Raw genomic sequence first — 21,787 nt, 5'->3', positions numbered from 1 at the left:
ACACCCTAGGTTCTCACCTAAATTTATATCAAAATTCCATGTAAACCAGTCCATCGAGCTTCCGGCTTTCTTCCAGGACCCGCAAAGCTCAGCTGAGGTGAAACTACACACCCTAGATGTGCGTAGGGCGGTCCTCTACTATGTAAATAAAACCAGACCGCTAAGGAAAACAGATCAACTGTTTGTCTCCGTAGCTACTGGCAGAGAGGGGGATCGCGTCTCTAAAGGTGCCATCTCGAAGTGGATTAACTGTATCCAGCTGTGTTACTCACTCTCTGAAAGAACTCTGCCTTTCACGCCAAGAGCCCACTCTACTAGAGGCATTGGGGCCACTCTGGCTTTCATTGCAAATGTACCCCTTGACACCATTTGCAAAGCAGCTACTTGGAGCTCTATTCACACTTTTACTCAGCATTACTGCATTGACACCCATTCCAAGGCAGATACACAAGTGGGACAAGCGGTTCTAAGACACTTATTTGCTCATGACCCTCCTCACATCCCACCTCCTTCAGGTACTGCTCGCTAATCTATGCACAGCATGTTTTCTAAGCAGATTCCACAAGCCTCAGAAGGGATACATTACTCACCGTAATCGTATTTCTGATGCTTGTATCTGCTTAAATTCACATGCGACCCACCCTTCCTCCCCTCCGAGAGAAGGCGCATGATTGCTTGTAGTCTTACCTTTCTGTCTATCTGCTTGGATTATCTGTACTCGCGCTACTCCTCATGCTACCTCATGTCAGAAAAAATACAATCTGAGGATCCTAGACGCGTGAGGGATCTTGGGTACAGTGGACGTCACACTAGGGATAGTATTACTGGCACGCCCTGTGTCGACGCCCATTTTCGAGTTTCGAAAAACAAACTGTAATACTCTGCAGCTTCCACTAGATGTCGGCCTATGCACAGCATGTGAATCTAAGCAGATACAAGCATCAGAAATAAGATTACACTGAGTAATGTATCCCATTCCTCAACCATGCACAAAAGACCACATATTAAAACACACCAGCCGAAATCCTTTCCATACCTTTAAGATTTCACCTTCACTCAAGCATAGAAGGAGCGCATTGTTTTCCACTACAACACTGCTGTATATCTTCCTCTTTTCAATAGTATGGCCCTTTCTACTACAGAGCCATATTCCCCGAACTACCAGAGGAGACCCACACTACTAACCAAGAAACTCTAGGTGCGGGGTCCGCCCGTGCAATTAGTACAAGTAAGGCCTTACCAAGATATGCCTCAAAGGTTTCTACGGGTGGTCTTGCCATAAGATGCCACCTCACTCTAAAGTGAGGGCTCCAGCCAACCACCCAAGGAACGTGAAGGATATCTATCACCACGAATAACACACTGCGCTGAAAGACTACACCTCTAAAATAACGAACTGGTAATAAAAAATGTAACTTACAATTCATTCACTTCCTAAACGCATTCACTCTTCAACCTGCTTAGTCCCTTCTATTCCACACACAAATGTATTGCTCTACCTAAAAAAAAAATTTTTAAAAAAAGTTCCCCTTTTCTCCTATTACAGCCCACATGTTCTACCTGGGCAAGATGCACTTACATGGACGTTGAAACCTCGAAGTCCTCTGACCTGGTTCTCCCCCCAATCAGTTTTGCTTCACAGCTGGGCTGTGGAACTTGCGTCCCAGGGACCAGACAGGCCTCTTTGTGCCTGCAAACCACTTCTTTTTCGTGCACAAGCTGGTCCCTGCAGAGAAGGACCACAGTCGAGCTGGACAAACAGGAGACCCCCAATATTTTCAGAGAGCCTAAGGCTCCTAACTCGCATGCCAAATTATAGGCTTGGACCTTTTGGTCTGCCCCTTTACGCAAATTAGGCCCACCTCTAGAATTAGAAAGTGCGCCTTTTGTCCATAAAGCAAGTTTATTGTACAAACCGCCGGGGTGGGTCTTAGATGACATCTAACAGCCACGCTAACCCTGGTCTCCCTGAACCACACAACGAACACATTATACACAGTTTGCAACAGTTGATACACTTCCCCAGATACGTTACAAAGGCATTCCCCCCCAAACACAATTGGTTGCCCTGTACAGAGAAATCTAAAACCCACACATTTCTTTGGACACAGACAAAACACAATCCCGTAAACATATAATTACAAGGTTTACTTTTTCAACACACCCTTCCCAAAAACCTCTACACATTTGGTGGCAGGCTTCACTCTTAGTTACTCAACAGAATTCATATTAATGATGCACACGGACCTGCCCTAAAAATACCTAAGCATATTAAGATGAGAGAAAGACTCATAGATTCCCTTTTGACCCATTTGTGTTTGCTAACCTCATTGCCGAAACCTGTCCAGTTTCCGATTTTTATGACTACTGACCTTTCCTATTCACACGTGTTCTGACCACTCTGACAACACAATCACTCTCCTGAAATGTATTGCTGTTCTCCACAACTGTGCTGGGAGAAACCACGTGTTCAAAATACCCTGGTGCACCAGCATCCAAAACTCCCTTAACAAAGTTACAGGACTCCAAATCAAAATTGAGGACAAAAGCCAACAACTCTCCAATAACAAGGTCACCAACTCTAGCCTACCCACGCCCAACAACACAAGTTCGGGATTCACATTTAAGAAAGTTACCACTACGGAAGTTCAAAAAATCATCACCTCCCTAAAACCCTCGAACTGCAAAGGAGACAGATGTCCCGCCCAAATCATAAAAGACGCAGCTAGAGAGCTCTCCCCCTTCATCACCAAACTTATCAACCTATCCTTCACCGATAATTCTATCCCTAGCAACCTAAAACAATCATTGATTCTCCCACTCTTGAAAAAACAATCCCTAGACCCAGCCATACCCACCAACTACAGGCCCATCACCACAGTGCCATTCCTACTAAAAATCCTGGACATAGTTGCCTACATCCAAATTCAGGAATACCTGGAATCCAACCAATTGCTAGGAATACGTCAATCTGGCTTCAGACCCCAACACGGAACAGAAACCGCCCTTGTTGATCTCAAAAGCCAGATTGATGAAATTAAAGACAAAGGCAATGCCGCAATTCTACTCCTCTTAGACCTCTCAGCGGCCTTCGACCTGGTCAGCCACAAAATCCTATGCAGTCACCTAGCCACCGCAGCTCACTTCCCCTCTGCCATCACATGGATACAATCCTTCCTGGCAAATAGAACTATGCGAATCTTCTGAACAACAGCTGCAGCAGACCCCATCCCCATCTCATGCGGGGTCCCACAGGGATCCTGTGTATACCCCACTTTGTACAATATATTTACAAAGCCTCTATTTGACCAACTGGACCGTCTGGGTGTCACCTACACACATTATGCAGATGACACCCAGATACTCCTCACCATCACAGGCAATTACGAAGCAGACGTCGCTCGGATCAACAAAATATTCTCCATCATTCAGGCATGGATGGCCTCTCACGGCCTCTGCCTGAATGATAAGATAGAGCTTCATCGTCGGCTCCCCCAGCACCCTAACTAAACTCAATCCCAACTACAACATCACGATCGATGGTCACACCATCCCTATTGCCAAAAGTGTGAAAACCCTCGGCTTCTATCTGGATGCCAACACCAACCTCTCCAAACACACCATTATGATTGCCTCAGCCTCTGCCTACACCGGCAAGCTCATTAGGGCCAGCAGACCCTTCCTATCACCCAATAGCTGCCTCGCCAGAGCCCTCATACAATCCAAACTAGACTACTGCAACAGCCTGTACCTAGGTGCTAACCAATCTGTACTTAACAAACTACAGGTACTTCATAATAATGCTCTGCGCGCAGCCCTCAACATTCCCAGGCAAGAGCATATCTCCACTGCTAGGAAAACCTGCAAATGGCTCTCCATACGCCAGAAAATTGATTTAAAAACCATCTGCCTCAAGTCCCTCAATAACCTAGCACCACCATATCTAGCTAACAAATTCACCTTGAAACCTACTACCAGAACCACCAGATCCTCCAACACTCTATGCCTGACAGTGCCCAGATTCCACCTAAAAAGAGTTGGCGGGACTAACTTCACAGTACTTGCCTCCCAACTCTGGAACACCCTACCTCTCAAACATCAAATCTATCGAATCCTTCCAGATCTTCAGGAGGCAAGTCATCAGCTCGCTCCTGAACAAAGAGTAGCTAACACCTGACCACTAACTGGCTCATGTACTGTATATGACTGTATATTATAAATGTATATTGCTACCTGTATATTATAACCCTTAAACTGCAAATTGTATTCCTTATATTACATATGCATGTACTATAAGTATGTATGTATGAAGTATGCAACACAAAGATACTTCTCAACTATGTAACCGTCTTCTTAAGCGCCCATCTACCCCTGGTTTGGAGCGCTATACAAATAAAATGAACAAACAAACCCTGCGAGTTTTACAAATGCCTATCCTGTACAACAATGAGCTCTCCTGTTCACCAGAGATCATATCTCCCCCTCGCGCTCCAGCACTTGAGCCATCTGCAAACTGACCGCAGCCACCCTGTTGACCAACTTATAAAACCTGTTCCCTGACTGCTGACGGGCCTTTGCCCCAATTGTGAAAACACCCTTCTAATTCATCCACAATACGAAGACGCAAGATATAGAGAAACCACTCCTCTTACATTTCATATCTTTTATTCAATTCAAAAAATACTTCCCATACATGTATAAAATGATGTGTGCATTTGATACCTATTATGTTCTCCTCTGATGACCGCCATTTATACAGCTAAACTCCATATGCACATATTGATTTCCTGCTTCACCCGAGTGGGGAGGGGCCCCCTGTGTTACAATGTTTCATTGTTCTGTTTGTGCGTGCATGCAACTCTACAAATGTATTGCCGCTACACAAAATAACACAAAGTAACATAAATATAACACTTATCACATTTAACATAAATATTTCAATACTTGTAGCAATTTGTGAAAGTGACAAATGACGATGGTGACTGGTTCACCCCTGAGTCAGTGGTATGGCATGAGAAATTCACTTTTCCAATTTCCCCATAGTCTGGAACCCTTCAAAAGGGGAATGCCATTGACCCTGAAGCTATCATTCTTCCAGAGACACTCAAAACTAGATCATGCAGCTTTTTGAGGAACCCATGGAGAGCTTTCCTCCTTTGTAGATATTGTGGAACGCCACCCTGCAGCACAAAAATATATAGATTTAGAAGAAAGGATTTAACTGAAGAACCATAGCATCAAACCCTTCTGGATGATCAAGGCACTGATGACCAGGGTATATGGTGTGCTCATCCTAGTGATCCTACCTACGCTGACTCAGATATTGATATCTTACTCTCCCGATGTCACTGACGATCCAGGAATCAGTTACCCAATCGACAACCAACCTTTATGTAATCTGTTCAAAAAGCTGCTGATCCCTTTAAAATTCAAACACAAGAGTCTGTGGAAGACACTTTGTGGCTGTTCTATATGAGGAAAAAATCAGGCAGTCAATTCCATTGCTTCCATCTATAAAAAAGAAAATTTAAACATCCTTCATGACACCATCCTTTGTAAAGGCGGCTAACCCTAGAGTTGAAAGTTGTTAAACCTGCGCCTACAGACCCACTTTATAGCAGGGGCCATTTAAAACCTGATTCATTAGTCGTTACCATTACAAGGAAACGTGCAGGAGTCCCATTGTCTACTGCTGAGGCTCCTCCTGACGAGGAGTGTAAATGACTTTATACCCTATGGAGAAAAGTGGCTACTTCAGCTGCCTACTCTTCCTGAACAGCTAATAACACTGTTCCAATAGTGTTCAGTGGGGCTCACTGTAAAATCAATTGGATTCTATTCCTGAACCTCTTAAGTCACAGTTGCTTAAAACTTTTAGAGGGGAAAAGGTGCCTCCAAAAATTCTTAAACGCCCCTCATGCCGCAGACACTGCAGACAGGATAGTAGCCGCGGTTACCTTGTTAAAACGCAGTAACTGGTTGAGAAATTCCGGCTTGAAGCCAGAAACAAAAGCTTGCCTTATTGACATGCCAATAGAAGACTGCCATGTTTGGTAAAGCAGTTGATAACTTGCTCAAGACTGCAAAAAAGAGCACAAAACCTTCAAAACATTAGGGCACATATCCATTAAACCTTATGCCCAAAGCTGGGTGTTTAATACATGCCTTTCCTTTCGGGCCAAGGTTAGTCGAGGTCCCTACAGTTCAGGTTTGGAGCTTCCCCATCTAACGGTCCGACTACCACTTTTCAATCCTCAAATCAAAGAGGTTTTAGGGCTGAATTGCAGCCTCAACAGGCTCCTCTATCCCCTACAACAAATTACACATTTGTTCAGGTCCCTTCCCATGTTTCCCAAGTAAGGGCACGGGGGAGAATGGTTACTTTACACTTTTTGCCTCCGCATGGGAGGGCATCACATCAGACCAGTGGGTGTTGTCAACAGTATCCAAAGGATTTCATCATACTCCTAGAAACGCCTTGCCACCATCTGCCTAAGTCAAGAAGACTATTGCAAGATCATCGCTTGATACTACAGACAGAAATTCAAACTCATACACAAAAGGAAGCAATAGAGCTGGTGCCACTTCAAGAGGTAAACAAAGGCAGTTATTCAATATACTACCTTGAAAAAGTATTTAACTAGGCACCCTGGATTGGAATGGACCTGCATCCTGCAAACCCGTTTAACAAACCACAGAAAATCGGAATGACAGCTACAGGTGGTAATTCCACTTTAAAAAGAATGCATTACATGGCAACATTGGACTTGAAAGATGGATACTTTCAAATTTCTATGTTTCCATCACACAGGAAATATGAAAGGTTCAAAGTAGGGTCAATTCAAAGTACTTCCCTTTGGCATAGCTTCAGTGCCAGAGGATATAAACAAAGGTGCTTGCAGGGGTTGCAGTCCACCTGCGCACAGTCCATTCCAGTGTACCCCTATCTAGACGACTGGGTAATGACAGGGGACTCACCTCGACTGTGTCAATGGAACACTCAAACGATGAACCTGCTATTTCATTTGGATTTCTCAATCAACGAGAAAATAAATCCAGCCCCGTCCCCAGTCAAGTAAAACAGTTTCTAGGAGCAATAATTCAGGACACACTACAACAGGGTTCAACACATGCAATTTCAAGTTCCACAGTATGTAGCTGGTCGTCTCATAACCATACGAAAGGCCATGCCTCTTCTCGGAATGATGGCTTCCTCCAACGATCTTGTACCACACGCATGATTGCATTGAACGCATGCGCAACAGTGGCTGGTGAAACAATGGTCGCAAGCAAGCGGTTTGTGGGATGATCTAGTGGTGGTTTCACAACCTCTCGTTCAATCACTGCATTGGTGGTCAAAAGGGAACCTTTTAAATGGCAAGTAATTTACCAGTCCAGCAGTAGAAGCCACTTTAACAGACGTATCGCTATCAGGGTGGGGAGTACACTTTCTCCACCAAACCGTGCACGATGTGGGGAAACAAGCAATGTCGAACAGACATATCAACCTTGTGGAGCTACTGGCCATATTCAAAGCTTTACAAGCGTTTCAAGTCCTAGTCCTCACAGACCGCACTACAGCCATGAATTTCACAAACAGGCTGGGACATTGTCCAAATCTGTCCAAACTAACCCAGAACATCTGGAATTGGGCCCTGGAACACATGTTTCTCCTATCACATGTTTCCGGTGAACACAAGTCTAGCAACTTCCCTCAGAGCATGAATGGCGACTACATACAAATTCTATGCTTCAAAGACTGGGGCCATCCAGATATAGATCTCTTTGCAACGCAAGAGAACGCACAATACCAAGACTTTGTATCCAGGCATCCCCAGGCAGGGTCCAACGACGGGGGGGGGGGGGCCGGGGAACTCACTGTGGATTTATTGGTCAGGGAGATTTGGATATGTCAAGATGATATTAATAGTGCCAATGTGGGCTGGTCTGACATGGTTCTCACACCTGTTGACTTTGCCCACCAATGAAACTACCATTCCCTTACAGCATGCTATCCCAACATCAGGGAACAACACTCCATCCATGTCCACAAACAATCTTGCAGCGTGGCTTCTGAAGTCAGTTTGGACATTTAAACCTGCCCCAAAGATGTATGGACATCCTAAATTCTGCCTAAACACACCATAAGACACTGCTATTTCAACATGTGGAAACCTTGTCTTATGGTGCAAAACACTGCATCAACCCCATTGACTGCTCACCTTCACATGTAGTACACAATCTGTTTTATCTTCCTGACTCAGTATTAGTCTTAAATTCTCTTAAAGTTCATCTAGCACCTCTTTCAGCATACATCACCTCTCAAAGTAAAGTATTATGGTGGAAGGTTCCTGTAGTTAAAGCCTTTATGGAGGGGGTTAAGACTATATCCTCCAATTTCAAATCCCACTCCTGGTTGGTATCTAAATATTGTCCTTCCAAAACTCATGGGATTCCCCCTTTGAGCCAATGCACAAAGCGAACTTTAGACATATCTCTCTCACTTCAAGAAGAACAGTCTGTGAACTGCAAGTTTTCTCAGTTCAATATCTGTTTATTATTCACAATGACAAAGTTATGGTACACATCCCTGTTTCTCTGCCAAATGGATTCCAAATTACCATGTCAATCAATCCAGAGAACTTCCAGCTTTCTTCCAAAATTAAGCAGAGAAACCTCCATACACTAGATGTCAGCAGGGCAGTAACGTACTAACTAAACAAAACCATTAAGGAAAAAGGATAATTTCTTTGTTTCCCACGCCGCAGGAAGCTATGGTGACCCTGCCTCTTTAAGTCTGCAATTTCAAGATGAATTGTCAAGTGCATCCAAATGTGTTGTTCTTTGTCCAAAAGAACATTACTTACTCTTGTGTACCGTCCCCTTTCCTCAATACTGCATGGGCGTCCCTTGCTAGAGACCGGAGACAGAACCTTTTTCACCAGAAAAAAACATCTTCCCCTTTTTAAATTTCGAGGCGAGCAGGGGCGCGGCCCCGGGACATGCGCTCCCCTGACTCTGCCCACCGGTGCCACTCCTCAGTCATTTTTACCGCGTCAACGGGAACAGCTTTTACCGGCGCTCTTGGGCTAGACCTGCAGCCTTGTAATTCCAGGCGCTCTTCCCAGAAGAAGGGTTTTCTTTTTTTCTTGTCTTTAATCAGAAACTTCTGTCCTCTGGTGCCACGCTCCTCCCTGGCACATGTCTGTGTCAGTGGGCTCCAGCAGGTGTCAGCCTGCGAGAAGCTCTCTCCTACATCTGACCCCCACGCTCTCTGCCTCCGCTGCCTTGGCCCCTGACCACGGCTGGGAGTCCTATACCGTGTGCGACACACTTGCAACACGCACTCTGAAGAGGTTATCCCGGTGGAGGGAGCTCTTCGGAAGTTTGCCTCCAGAGTACTCGAAAGAATTCATCAGGAGCAGCCCCGGCCCAAGGTAGGGGCACTGTTTTCATCCACACCTAGAGCGGGAAGGACCTTTCAGGTTCTTGTACCAGTGCAGGTACCAAGGCTACTACAGCTACCGGCCGCCAGGCCAAAGGATCGCTAGATCCTACCAGTGACTGTGCTGAAGGGCCACATGGCTCTAATACTGGGTTTACTCCTGAGGGGCTACGCCCTAGTACCAGACAGATATCCGAGTGGGTGCCTGTAAGCACCACGTACCCCGCAAAGGAAACTCCTTCCCCAGGAACTGTAGGAGCGGGAGGGACCTTTCAGGTCCTGGTACCAGTGCAGGCACCGAGGCTGCTACAGCTACCGGCCATCAGGCAGAGTGGTCGCCAGATCCTACCGGAGACTGCGCTGAGGGGCTGCAAGGTTCTATTACCGGGTAGAGGTCCGAGGGGGCGCCTGTACGCACCACATACCCTGCAAAGTTGTCTCCGTCCAGGAGGCACAAGTGCGGGAGGGACCTTCCAGGTTCTTGTACCAGGCCGAGGGGGTCATGAGATCCTACCGGTGACCGAGCGAGGGGCCACAAGTTTCTTTTACTGGGGATGGGCCCCATGGGCTATGCCCTAGTACCAGACAGATGTCCGAGGGGGCACCTGTATGCAGCACTACCGGCGACATCGCCGAGGGCAATCCGCCTACCAGGCCCCGTCCTGAGGTGCAGGGTAGGCCTCAACCTCCACCTCCAGGAATCTTGGAAGAGGTGGGCCCAATGCGGCAAGCACCACGACACAGGCACGCGGCATGCAGCCCGACAAAATGGCCGCCGGGCCAGGTAAAATGGCGGCTCGTCCTATACCATCCCCCTTTGGGGAACAGGTAGGGGAACGAGTTTCCAGGTGGGACTGGTCTTAAAGTACGTGGCCCACAGCATACCCTTCATCGTCGCAGGGCAGATACCCCTTGCAGACCGAAAGGCAGAGTGGGCTCAGGCCGCAGCACCCTCAAGGCTGCACCCATGCCCGCGCCTCCAAGGGCTCCACCGGCCTGTGAAGATAGGTTTTTCTTGGAAAGCCATGACCCTCATGAGGACCCTGCAGATGGGCATCATGCTCAAGGCGGTGATCAGACATTTCCTCCGGTTCTGTTGCTAGCACCCACGGCCAATCCGCCCTTGGTTCTAGCGTCTCCAGCTCCTGTGCAGCCCCAGCTGCCCATGCCAGTACCCACAACACCGGCTCCCACGCCTCCAACAGTCTTGGCAGCCACACAACCTCCTTCTCAACTTAAACCCCAATCGGCGCAGCCCGCCAACGGGCGCCTCAACGCCAAGCAGATGGAGGGGACCCCCATTTGCTGTCAGCACTCTCACAGCCACACTCCTCCGCCATTTCCGGTGCAGCGCCAGGCACGCTTCAAGATGGGGCTGGCGGAGGCCAAGAATAGTTGCGCAAGGCATCATGGAGTCCACCGTGGCACACATTGACACCTCAGGCTGTGCCATTTGCTCTGCTACGGGTAGGTGAAGGACTGCCTGGCTACGGGCGACCAAATTCAACCCGGACATCCAGGAACGCATGCTGGACCTTCCCTTTGGGGGCGCAGGGGAGGGGGGGGACTACCTGTTCATTACACTACAGATTAGGAACTTGATGAGAGGAGGAACAGTGCCCAGACAGCTGAATCCTTATCCGTCCTCACTAGGGCCACCTCTAAGGCATATAGCCATACGCATGCCACCATTCTGGCGCACAAGGTTTGAGGTCCCTTGGATCCTCTCCGCAGTGTCCTCGGGCTACTGCCTACCGAGCCCTCCTTTGCTACTCTCCTCTGTGCCCACAAATTGGGACAATGACTCTGTGGGTGGAAATTTGCTTGCATGTAGAGGCAGGCAGTGGAAGAAGTCCCAACCTCCCAGCGGAGTCTGGGCTCCTATTCACGTTTTTTCACCATACAATGGTTACCCCAGTCCGTATTGCGGAGACATTGTGCACTGTGCACGGGAGACTGTTGTGCTCCCTGGATCCATAGGATGCTTACCTTCGCTTACCGATCTGCAACCCCATCGGTCCGTTGGTAAGGTCAGGATCATGGGCTTCCATTTCCAATGCAAGTTTCTTGCCCTTTGGCCTAAATTCGCCCCGCAAGGTCTGTACAGGATGGATGAATGCGTGGCAGCCCTACTTGGGGACCAGGGTCACCACGCTGCTCCATACCTAGACTGGCTAGTTGGGGCAAGGTCTCCGGAGGCAGTCCTCCACACCGCCTAAACCCTTATGCTTCTACTACACGAGTTGGGATTTTCCATCAATCTCAAAGTCACAGCTGGAGCCCAGGCAGACGCTAACGTTCCTGGGCCTCATCTGGGATACGAGTTCCAAGAGAATTTTCCCCTCTGAGGACCAGATCAGTCATCAGGGGCCCATGGGGCATTTTCTCAGCAGAGCAGTGACCTCGGCATGGTGGTACTAACACCTAGATTGCATTTACATTGCACAGCCTCCTTGAGTCAGAGTTCCCAGGCGGAAACGGTTAGCATTCCACCGCATCTCGGCCACGACCTAGTCTGGTGGAGCACAGACAGCAACTTACGGATAGGCAGTCCCTTTCGTCAGCCAGCTCTGCAGGTCTCCATCACCACGGACTCATCCCTAGCAGGATGGGAAGCTACTTTGGACAACCATAGGGTCCATGGAGACGGTTCTGTCTAGAGCAGGCGTCCCACAGCAACTGGAGTTGATGGCCATCTGGCTCGCCCTCAAAGCCTACCTCCTTATGGTAAGGGGCAAGTCGATCCTCATTCAAACGGACAGCTCCACCAGCATGTATTGCATCAACAGGCAGGGTGGCACCAGGTCTCACCCCCTCTGCACTCTAGCAGTCAACATTGGGGCAGTGGGCCCTGGTAAATGACATGCACTTGGCTGCAGTTCACTTCTCGGTTGAGCCGACCTGGAGACAGACAGGCTCAGCAGGTTGGGTGCAGAACACTACGAATGACAGTTGGAACACCAGGTTTTTCAAGGGATCTTCGACAGGTGGGTGTCATCCTTGGATGACCCCACAAAAGCTAGCCGTCGCAGCATGGTTCCTGAATAGGTCACATTGAAGCATCTGCGCCTCCTGCAGGCTATCCTCGACATCATTCAGGAGGCTAGGACCAGTGCTACCAATAGCCAGTACAAAAGCAAGGGCACTAGGTTCTGCCACCTTGCTGAGCCTAAGGAGGTCGATCCTCTGACTTGCACATTGGACAATGGGCTATCCTGCTAGGTGTTCCTCGCAAACTCGGGGCTGCAAATAAACACATGTTGCACCTATCTGGCGGCCATCGGACCCTACCGGAACTCAAGAGGACGTTTTTTTCTCATCAGCCAACCCGGTGGTTGAAAGACATTTGACAGGCCTCACCAGGCTCTACCTGCCCATCATGTTTGCTTATTGAATTTATATAGCGCTTTAAGCCAAAGTGCTTTACAATATAATGGGCACAAAAGTGAGAGAATCATGAAGCCACACCTCGTGTGGGACCACTACCAAGTGTTGGGCGCCTTGGCGCATAAACCCTTTGGGACAATGGCGTCCGCGGACAGCAGGCTAGTCCCCATTATGACAGCCCTCTGGGTGGGTCTTACATCTGCACTATGTGCCTGTGAAATCCAAGCTCTGGTGGCATCCAAGCCATACACTACCTTTCACATACAGGTTGGTCCTCAGAACGCATCCCGCTTATTTACCTGAGGTAGTCTCAGCTTTCTATCTAAATGAGGGGATATTACTCAGTGTCCTCAGGTTAGATGAGCGCCAAAGTCCTATATGGACAGGGCCAAAACCTTCCTCGAGCGGGTCAGGATGCCAGGCTTCCATAGCAAGGTGGATGGTGGCCTCCATTAAGGAGGCCTAGGAGGGGCAACACAAACCGCTTCCGGCTAACATGCATGCCCTCACAGTCAGCCAAGGCCACGGTGGTCGCTTTCCAGAGACACGTCCCATGGCAGGTCATCAGCAGAGTGGCTACTTGTGCAACTCCCTCTGTTTTTAGCAAGCTCTACTGTTGGGATGCCGGCCTCAGGCCGGATGTGGCATTCGGGCATGCAGTATTAAACTTGTTTTCTTAAGGGGGGGGGGGTCACCTCTCCATCCTGGGGCTACATTCAGTTGTAATCTCTTAGTCCATAGTCCCCTTTCCTTCATACGTCCCGCCATCCCCCTCTTTCCCCCCGAACCCCTCCTAATAAAACTGTTGTCACTTAGGCAATTGTAATATTCTCGACGCCTCAATGGGGACTGGGGAGTGGTGCCGGTGGGTGGAGTCAGGGGAGCGCATGCTCCCAGGGCCGCGCCTCTACATTTAAACGGGCAGGAGGTTTTTTTTCTGGTCAAAAAGGTGATCTCCCGTCCCTAGCGAGGAATGCCCATGCAGAATGGAGGAAAGGGGACTATGGACCAAGAGTACGTTAGTCACTATTGTGAGTAACTTATAATATTCACGGCTAAGGCACACAATCCGAGGTACCAGAGCGATTCTAGCTTTCATTACAAATGTGCCCATAGATGCTATTTGCAGAACATTAACTTGGAGTTCTATTCACACATTCACACAGCATTACTGCTGAGATGCTCATTCAAAAAGTGACGCCAGGCAGTGTTAAGACATCTTTTTGCTGCTGTAACTTATAACCAACCACCACCTTCTCCTCGCACTACTTGCTAATCTTAGCAAAGGATTTGATTCTAAGCAGATCCACAAGCCTCAGAAGACATACATTACATACTTGTAATCGTCTGACACTCGTATCTGCTTAGATTCACATGCGCCCACCCCTAGTTGAAGATAGACATCTTACACCTTTCTTTCCTGTACTCGCGCATGCACTTCATGCTCCCTAATGTCAGAAATAAAACAATCTTAGGACCTTGACGCTTGAAGGACCATGGGTACAGTACACTTCCCACTAGGGATAGTATTACAAATCTGCCCAATCAACGTCCCTTTTTGAACTTCGAAAACAAGTTCTGCAATACTCTGCGCCTTCCACTAGTTGTCAGCCTATGCAAAGCATGTGAATCTAAGCAATTAAGTGTCAGGCTATTTCAGCTATGTAATGTATGTCATATAGTTGTGTGAGAATACTTACCCGAGGTTTTCAATTGCTTATAGTGCATCTTAAATGCTGAATAAATAACTACTCTGTGAGGAATTGTGGGATTCAGGCACTTCTCCCAGAGAGAATGCCTTTCCTTGTAAGGGTAAGGAGGTGAGTCTGCTATGCAACATGCCCCTTAGGGGTGGGGGGTGACAAGCAGGGCCTCACAGGGAGAAACTCACCTTGTGGACAAGGACTCCCGTTCCCCAGAGAAACTCCCTAAAACACTCATATCAAGGCTTCAGAAAGACCCAGCAGACCAGGCCACTGTTTGTTATTGCATCATAGGAGCCAAGATCCCACTGAAGAAATATCTGGTAAAACTACTTTGAAGAGTGGAAAGGTTAGTGGGGTTCGAAAGGTTAGATCAAGCGCCACAGGGTAAATGATGAGTGTACACAAAAGGTATTTGAATTTGAAAATTATATTTCAGAAAAAATGCCCTATAAGAGACACGTGTTTCGGCGGATACATCGCCTTTTTCAATCCGGGCTAAGATAGTTTACACAAACGGGTAATAAAACATATTAGTAAGTACAAGACGGTTCGGTGAAATAATAAGCAGTTGAAAAAACAATGTAAAATCAATATTGCAAAAATGAGTGCACAGAGATACAAGAAAAGGGGGGAAAAGGGGAGATTTGTTGGGGACGGTAGAGATATCAACAAAGGGAATGCCTGTCAGGGGTGATGGTGTGACCAGTGAGAGGTAGATAATGCTGGCTCTGCGGAGTAATGGACAAGAAGCAGAGTCAGTTGGAGGGAAAGGAGAAGCCGTCCTGACCAAACAAAAAGCTCCCTATTCTGCTTGCAGGCCTCGTGACACCCACCGTGAGTCAAAATGCAACTGCGATGATGGGAGGGAACACTGGTGTAATGAGTACCAGCATCCTACTGGTCCCAGTGATACGAGAAAGAACAGCGTGAAACCCATCCTACTCGCAGTGTTACGAGAAAGAATTGAGGCAGTGAAACCTATTATAGGACTCATCCTACTTATCCCAGTGATGCAAGAAAGAATGGAGAGGGTGAGCAGAGAAAGTGATTACAGGACCTATCCTACTTGTCATAGTAACATGAAAGGGTATTACCCAAATTGCCCTTTTACAATTGACCTTTTGCACAATTGACCGAATTATACTGGTCCTAATTGACATTGTGCACAATTGGCCTTTATATTATTTTAGCAATTTTATATATATGTATTGGGTTGGTTTTGAATTATAAATAATATAAGGGGATTGGATGGGTGGTTACGGGTTTTTTTTGGACTGGGTGGGGGGGTGCGGGGGGGGGGGGGGTTCCCCCGCATATATGTCCTAATTGACCTTCTAAATTAGGTGAATTCTCCCGAGGTCATTTGTGAAAAGGTCATTTAGTATACAACCCATGAGAGAGAACCGACTGACCCTCTCAGGTCCAACTCTGGTCTTTCCTCTCTACTATCTCTTTCTACTTGTGTTCCCCAGGGGTCTAACCTCTCACCCTAGCTCTTCAACCACTACCTGGCACCTCTTGCCCACCTCATCGGTACGTTCTGCTCCAATTTTCAATGTTATGCGGATGACGCTCAGCACTTTCAGACTCCCCTCGGCCACCTCTGCTGCTCCTCTCATACCAGACTGTCTGGCCACAATTCAGGAAAGGTGTGCCGCCAGTGATCTCTGCCTTAATGCCAGTAAGATTGAGACCCTCCTTTGGGACACCCGCTCCCTCCTTTCCTCTCTGGCCACCCCCCAACAACCCCATCCACCCCCCCACCCCCACAGGGCCTCTTCCTGCTCCTTCCTGTGAGGCTAAGAATCTTGGTGTCATCTTCGACTCCACCCACTCCTTCTCTCCTCACATCCGACTTCTCTAGGAAGACACACTATCAGCTGCACCTCCTAAGGGGTATTCTTCCTTTTCTCACTTCACCCCAGAAGCTCACCATCTCCAGAGCTCTGGTCCTCTCTGGGCTGGACTATTGCAACAGCCTCTTTCTAAATCCTCCTGCCTCTACTCTTCAACTTTTGCAACTTATCCAGAACAGGACTGCAAGACTTGTCCTTGGCCTGAAGCCTAGGGATCGTATCTCTCCAGCTCTGAAATCCCTTCACTGGCTTCCTGTGGCCGCAAGGATCAAGTTCAAGTCCCTCTGCATCGTCCACAAAGCTTTCTGGGGCCTAGGACCACTCTACCTCCAACTTTTTCTTCAAAAACATCTTCCTTCTTGAGCTCTATGCTCATCCACCACCAACTCCCTGAGGGTCAAACATTTCTCCAAACAGAGGGTTGGGGGCAGATCTATTTCCTCGGCTGGTGCCTCCCTCTGAAACAGCCTCCCTCAAACTTGAGCAGAACCACCTCTGGTTGTGGAAGCAACTCAAGACCTTCCTTTTCGCTTCCGCTCTCTTCCTCTCCCCTGATGATGTTCCTGAGTGCTCTGTGCACTGGACACCTTCTGAATTCTGACCCAGGCTCCTGCATGTCCAGATGACCTTGCACTGCCTTGGGGCTCCCCATCACTTAAGGGTCTGTATCTGCAACCCCGCAGTCCCTTCTCTCTGCACCTATGAGCCACCTGCTGGCTGCACTTGGGAGTTAACTGCACTTCCCCTTCCCCTCCCCCCTGGCACTTCTCCCCGTCCCCGCTCTTGCACAATCTGAATGACACAAGGCCTAGTAAGATAGTTATTTTGTCCTCCCTTTGTTTCCCCCTCCTTGTCTTGTCGTGCCTAGAAACACTTGTGTTCTGGCGTGTTATAATTGCCACATCATATTCTATAAAGGCTTACCAAGAGAGTGAGAATCATTGCGGCACTCTTACTCTACGTAATACCAAACGGGGCCAAGCACATGAAAATGATTGGGTCCGTTATACTTGCCCCAAAGAGAAAATCTGTAAAGGAGAGGAGACTCTTGATATCTGATATCTTACTCATGAGGAGCTAAAGAATCCTAGGAATACAGAGAACAGGAACAATGCAAAGGATTCTATTTCCATATAGATAAGGGGGAAATGGACTTTCAGAGATACTTGAGAAAAGCATAATGAGCCATTCAAAGGCCAAGAACGCTGAGGAGGAGTTTACAAAGTCAAGAGAAAGGGGAACCAAAGACTTGGAAAAGTCCCATAAAGTAAATGAACAAGCTAATGCAAGAGATAGTTTTTGGCTATCTATAAATTATATCATAATGCTGAGGAAGACTATACAAGCGAAGAGTAATTCACCTGGACTTTAGTTATTTTGTCTTCGTGGTAGAGTCAGTGCAGCTTAGTTTTGGACAGACGAAAGATTGTATGCTTTGGAATTCACAACAGGCGATGAGCACCCTAGTTAGTTTTGTTGTGCAGGGAAATCCACAGATTATGGATAATAAGGCCTTTCCACTTATTTTAATAAAACATCTGCAAGAATGCCAATAACTGGTCTGTTGTCTTTGTCTGACCTACCACAACTTTAACTGGAAATATTGGACTGTGGAGTCTCATTGTAACCCTGGACACCTCTCATACCATCCTTGGTCTAAGCTGAACTTTGCTTCTACTGTACCTTGAATGGGTTTGGATAGACATTGGGGTCTTTCCTGTTTATCATAATAGGTTTGCCTCTCGGAATCTACCCTCACGGTTGACTCTGAAAATCCATCTTAACAGGAGGTCCTGAGGAACATCATTGTCCGTTAATGGAACAGCAGGCCTTTGTCTTGCCACTGGTGGCTTGGACAGTGGTTCCCCAGCAGCAGTGTTCCAGCGTGTCTGTGGCCTCTCGTGCTCTGAATTATTTGCTCCTGTAGTCTACCAGATTAATGGCTCCAGATCTTCTCCTCCACGTACAAAATCCTGGGAAGAAGGGGACTCCAACAATTGGTCTTCTGTAAAATTCAAATTTCGGCTGCTTTTCACCCATAGACAGCTAGCACAGGTAGTCCTGACCAAACGCAGTCTTGACATGTGTATTTGCATTGGGGCAGTCTACAGCCCTTGCCCAGTCCAAACCAATGCACGCTCTCTTGCATGTGCAAGCTACTGCCTGGGTCCTAGCCAACGCTCACCAGGAAAATGACAATATATAGCCATTTCCTATTCCTGCCTGGAGGAATTCTGACAAAGGACGGAACATTGAGCACTGGAGTAGATAAAAGGTGGAAAACAAGATGCCCAAGCGTGCACCCAAAACGTGTAAAAGGTACTACTGCCAATTGGACGCCATTCACTAGGTATGGAAAATACCCATAAAAACAGAAAAAGGAGGAAACCTGGTTCCCTTGCACTGCAGTGCAGTCCTTGCTACACCATTGATTTAATGGGCACATGGTCTATTGCACTTGTAGCCTTCAGGATAACCTGTGTCCCAAAATGAAATTGGTGAAGCAAGGGAATGAGGTTAATAATCGGGTTAGGGCCACAAAAGTCGGCAGATATTCTGGGGCTCCTTTTTGAAAGAGGTGACAAAACTGCAAAAAGTAACATTTCCTAACATTTTTATTCAGTTTACTGCTGGTAATAATCCCATTGTGTGGCTCAGCCTATGCTGAGTGGAGTAAATGAGTTACCGGTTCACCAAAGGAAACCACCTCTCTTCTCTTTAATAACTGGTGTCCCGTGATTTGAAAGGTGGAGGAAGTGGTTGGAGAGGGCAGGCAGTTCAAAAGAACTGAATTCTAGTGAGGGTTTCTTTGCAATTCCATGGAAATTGCAATAGTGCCTGTTGGTTGAAAGCTGTGTAGCAACCTCTGGATTTGTATTGCTTCCTCCGTCCCAAGGTTTCTGGAGTTGAACAAAAGATGCGCAAGCATGCAAACCACTGTGCATGGGGAGCTGTCTGCTTTGCATAGAGCTTTCCAAATTAAACAATGTAGTATGTTTAAAAGCAAGGAATACTTTGGTGATTTGAAATTAGTTGCTCTCCATTTGAGGTTTGGAAGTCTCTGGCAGTGACTCAACTGACTAATGTCTATGAAGAGTGAAAAATTACAGCAGATGTTTGGAATTATGTCACCCAGGATTTAAAGATTTAATCACATGCGATTCCTTAAGGCTCTTTTTCATAATGTACATTCTTTTCATTTACAGGAGTAACATGGACAAATTGCGCCTAGGGATAGAACTGGCAAAAAAGCAGTTGTGTGCTATTCAGCAAACCGTGGCCAGTTGTATCTGTACCAATCTGATCATCTCCCAGGGGCCCTTCCTGTACTGCTACTTGATGGAGGTAAGGCTCCTGTACTTATCAACATGTGATGGGTCTTTGAGAATTCCATTATTTCTTAAGCTGCCTTTGTGATCACAACATTTGTTGTAGTGGTCATGTAATCCTCTTTACTCCCCATCTGTAGTTTGGCCACTTGCCAAGATGAAGTGTTCAGCAGCCCCATGTATTTTCTTTTAGAACTTACTTTTGAGCATCCCACTCAAAATCAATTCCTTTACAAGTCTTTCTTTTCATCCATTTTTGGCATTAAATGAATTTCTGCTGCTCAGGTTTTCGAGGGTTCTGATATTTTGTGAGCCTCAGAATTGCATTTTTCTGCAGCTGGGATTGTCCAAAATATTGCGCTGTTGTACTGTCCTGGCAGATTACTGGATCTCTAACATTTGTTTTAAACCGCCTCCCCATTACCAGGGATCAGTGTACCATGTGATGACGCTACCTATCCTGACAGGAAGCCCCTTCTTGCCGTAGGGCTTCTATCATCTGTGTCCTCTTCTATACTGCCGAGGGGACTGCCATCACAACGAGGTACCCGAAAAGGAGTTTGGGGGGGTCTTGTACATGTGCGATTAGTGACAACAACTCCCGTTTGAGCAAAGCATAGCAAGACCTCAATCTGCTTTCTGTGCAGCTGACCCAGTCATAATTAAGGCTCCCGGCCTTATGGTATTTATTTTTCTTCTATTTTTGTCTCCACATTTATTTGTTATGTAAAAAGACAATTTGCAACCACTTCTCTATTCAATTGAATAAAATAAATTGTGTATTAAAGCACACACACAGCCATAAAGAAAAGAAATGCCAGCTCCATTTTTGCCATAAGAAATGGTTGCTTCTGCAGTTGCTACTGTCTTAAGATGTATGCTGTCGGCAAGAACTTTAATGCTATTTTTGGTACAACTTTGACAGTCAGTGCTGCCAATCTGCATGATTGACCACATAGGGTGAAGCAGAAAAACAGTCTTTTTGGGGTTTTTTCATCCCAGTTTTATGAATCTAGTCAGAAAGCAGATTGATCTGTCTGTATTTGTGTACAAATCAGTAGAACCACAATATTGGGACTCTGTTATAATAGTACCACAGTGACAAAGGACTGCATTGCCTCCTTGTGCCCTCTGCAAGTTGCGAGAGGTCTCCACAGCCTCCTTTCTAAGAGACGCGCTCGGTCTTCCCTGCTATTGCAGCTCTGCCAAGACATTGCTGACAAATGGATGTACAAGAATGCCCTCCTTGTCAGGCTCCTAGTCTTTAAAATGTCAGGCCCCCCACGTGCTGGAACCCACAATGGGCTGCTCTGAAAGCTCAAAGTAGAAGAAGAAATGCCAAAGAGGTGGGCACTACCTATGCTTCAAATAGTTCCTTTACAAAATCTCTTAATCTTCAAAAAATAAATCTACCTGATTTCTTAGGAGCAGACCGTGAAGAACGCCCAGACACACCTGGGTTGACAATAAACCAATCTGCGAAAAGCAGAGTGAAACACACCCTGCAAGATGGTTGCTATCATGTGTGGTGTTCATTGAACCATTTTCAAGTTCGAAACAAGATTCCTAAAGTAAAAAAGCCTTTAATCAGTCAAAAATCATGTCAAACATCCTTATTCCTTGACTACAGTTTTCAAAGTAGGTAAGACTTACTTCATAGCTGGCTTGCACTGCATTCACGCTGTTATTAGAGGTGCAGCGGTCGTTCTAAAGCCTTTAGTTTTCACCCTTAGAGAATTTATAAATATCTAACGTTAGCACTGTCCATTGTCTGTGCACATGGACGCAACAATCCTTTGGTGAAATTTGTCACTGCCGAGCCCCCGGTTTACCGTGCACTTCATTCGGAATCCTCATAGCTGTGAAGAGTGCGTGTGTGTCGCTCTATCAGCTGTTCTTATGCGTAACCATGGTTTCAGCCTGAGGCATCTGAGTCCGACCCGCCCGCTCATTCGTTTTAATGTTATACACATTGCGATAATTGATATTCATATTATGAAAATAAGCACAGATTTCTACATTATGACATCCAAGCAACAGGAGTTAAGTAAAAGAATAGCAAAC

At 46.9% G+C, this 21,787-nt stretch overlaps 1 protein-coding gene across 1 annotated transcript in view; it reads left to right on the top strand.

Moving 5' to 3' along the window:
* CDC45 (cell division cycle 45) overlaps positions 1–21,787 on the top strand; it is a 753,019-nt gene that overhangs the window by 611,464 nt on the left and 119,768 nt on the right. The window contains exon 14 of the mRNA XM_069620055.1: positions 19,601–19,739. Within this exon, the coding sequence (XP_069476156.1) occupies positions 19,601–19,739 (139 nt within the window). The remainder of the gene's footprint in view (positions 1–19,600; positions 19,740–21,787) is intronic.

This window comes from Ambystoma mexicanum, chromosome 10 (assembly GCF_040938575.1).
Source record: "Ambystoma mexicanum isolate Mex_15411 chromosome 10, UKY_AmexF1_1, whole genome shotgun sequence".
In the NCBI taxonomy this organism is placed as follows: Eukaryota; Metazoa; Chordata; class Amphibia; order Caudata; family Ambystomatidae; genus Ambystoma; species Ambystoma mexicanum.
The sequence above is the reverse complement of the archived record's forward strand: the minus strand, read 5'-3'. Positions and strand labels throughout refer to the sequence as shown.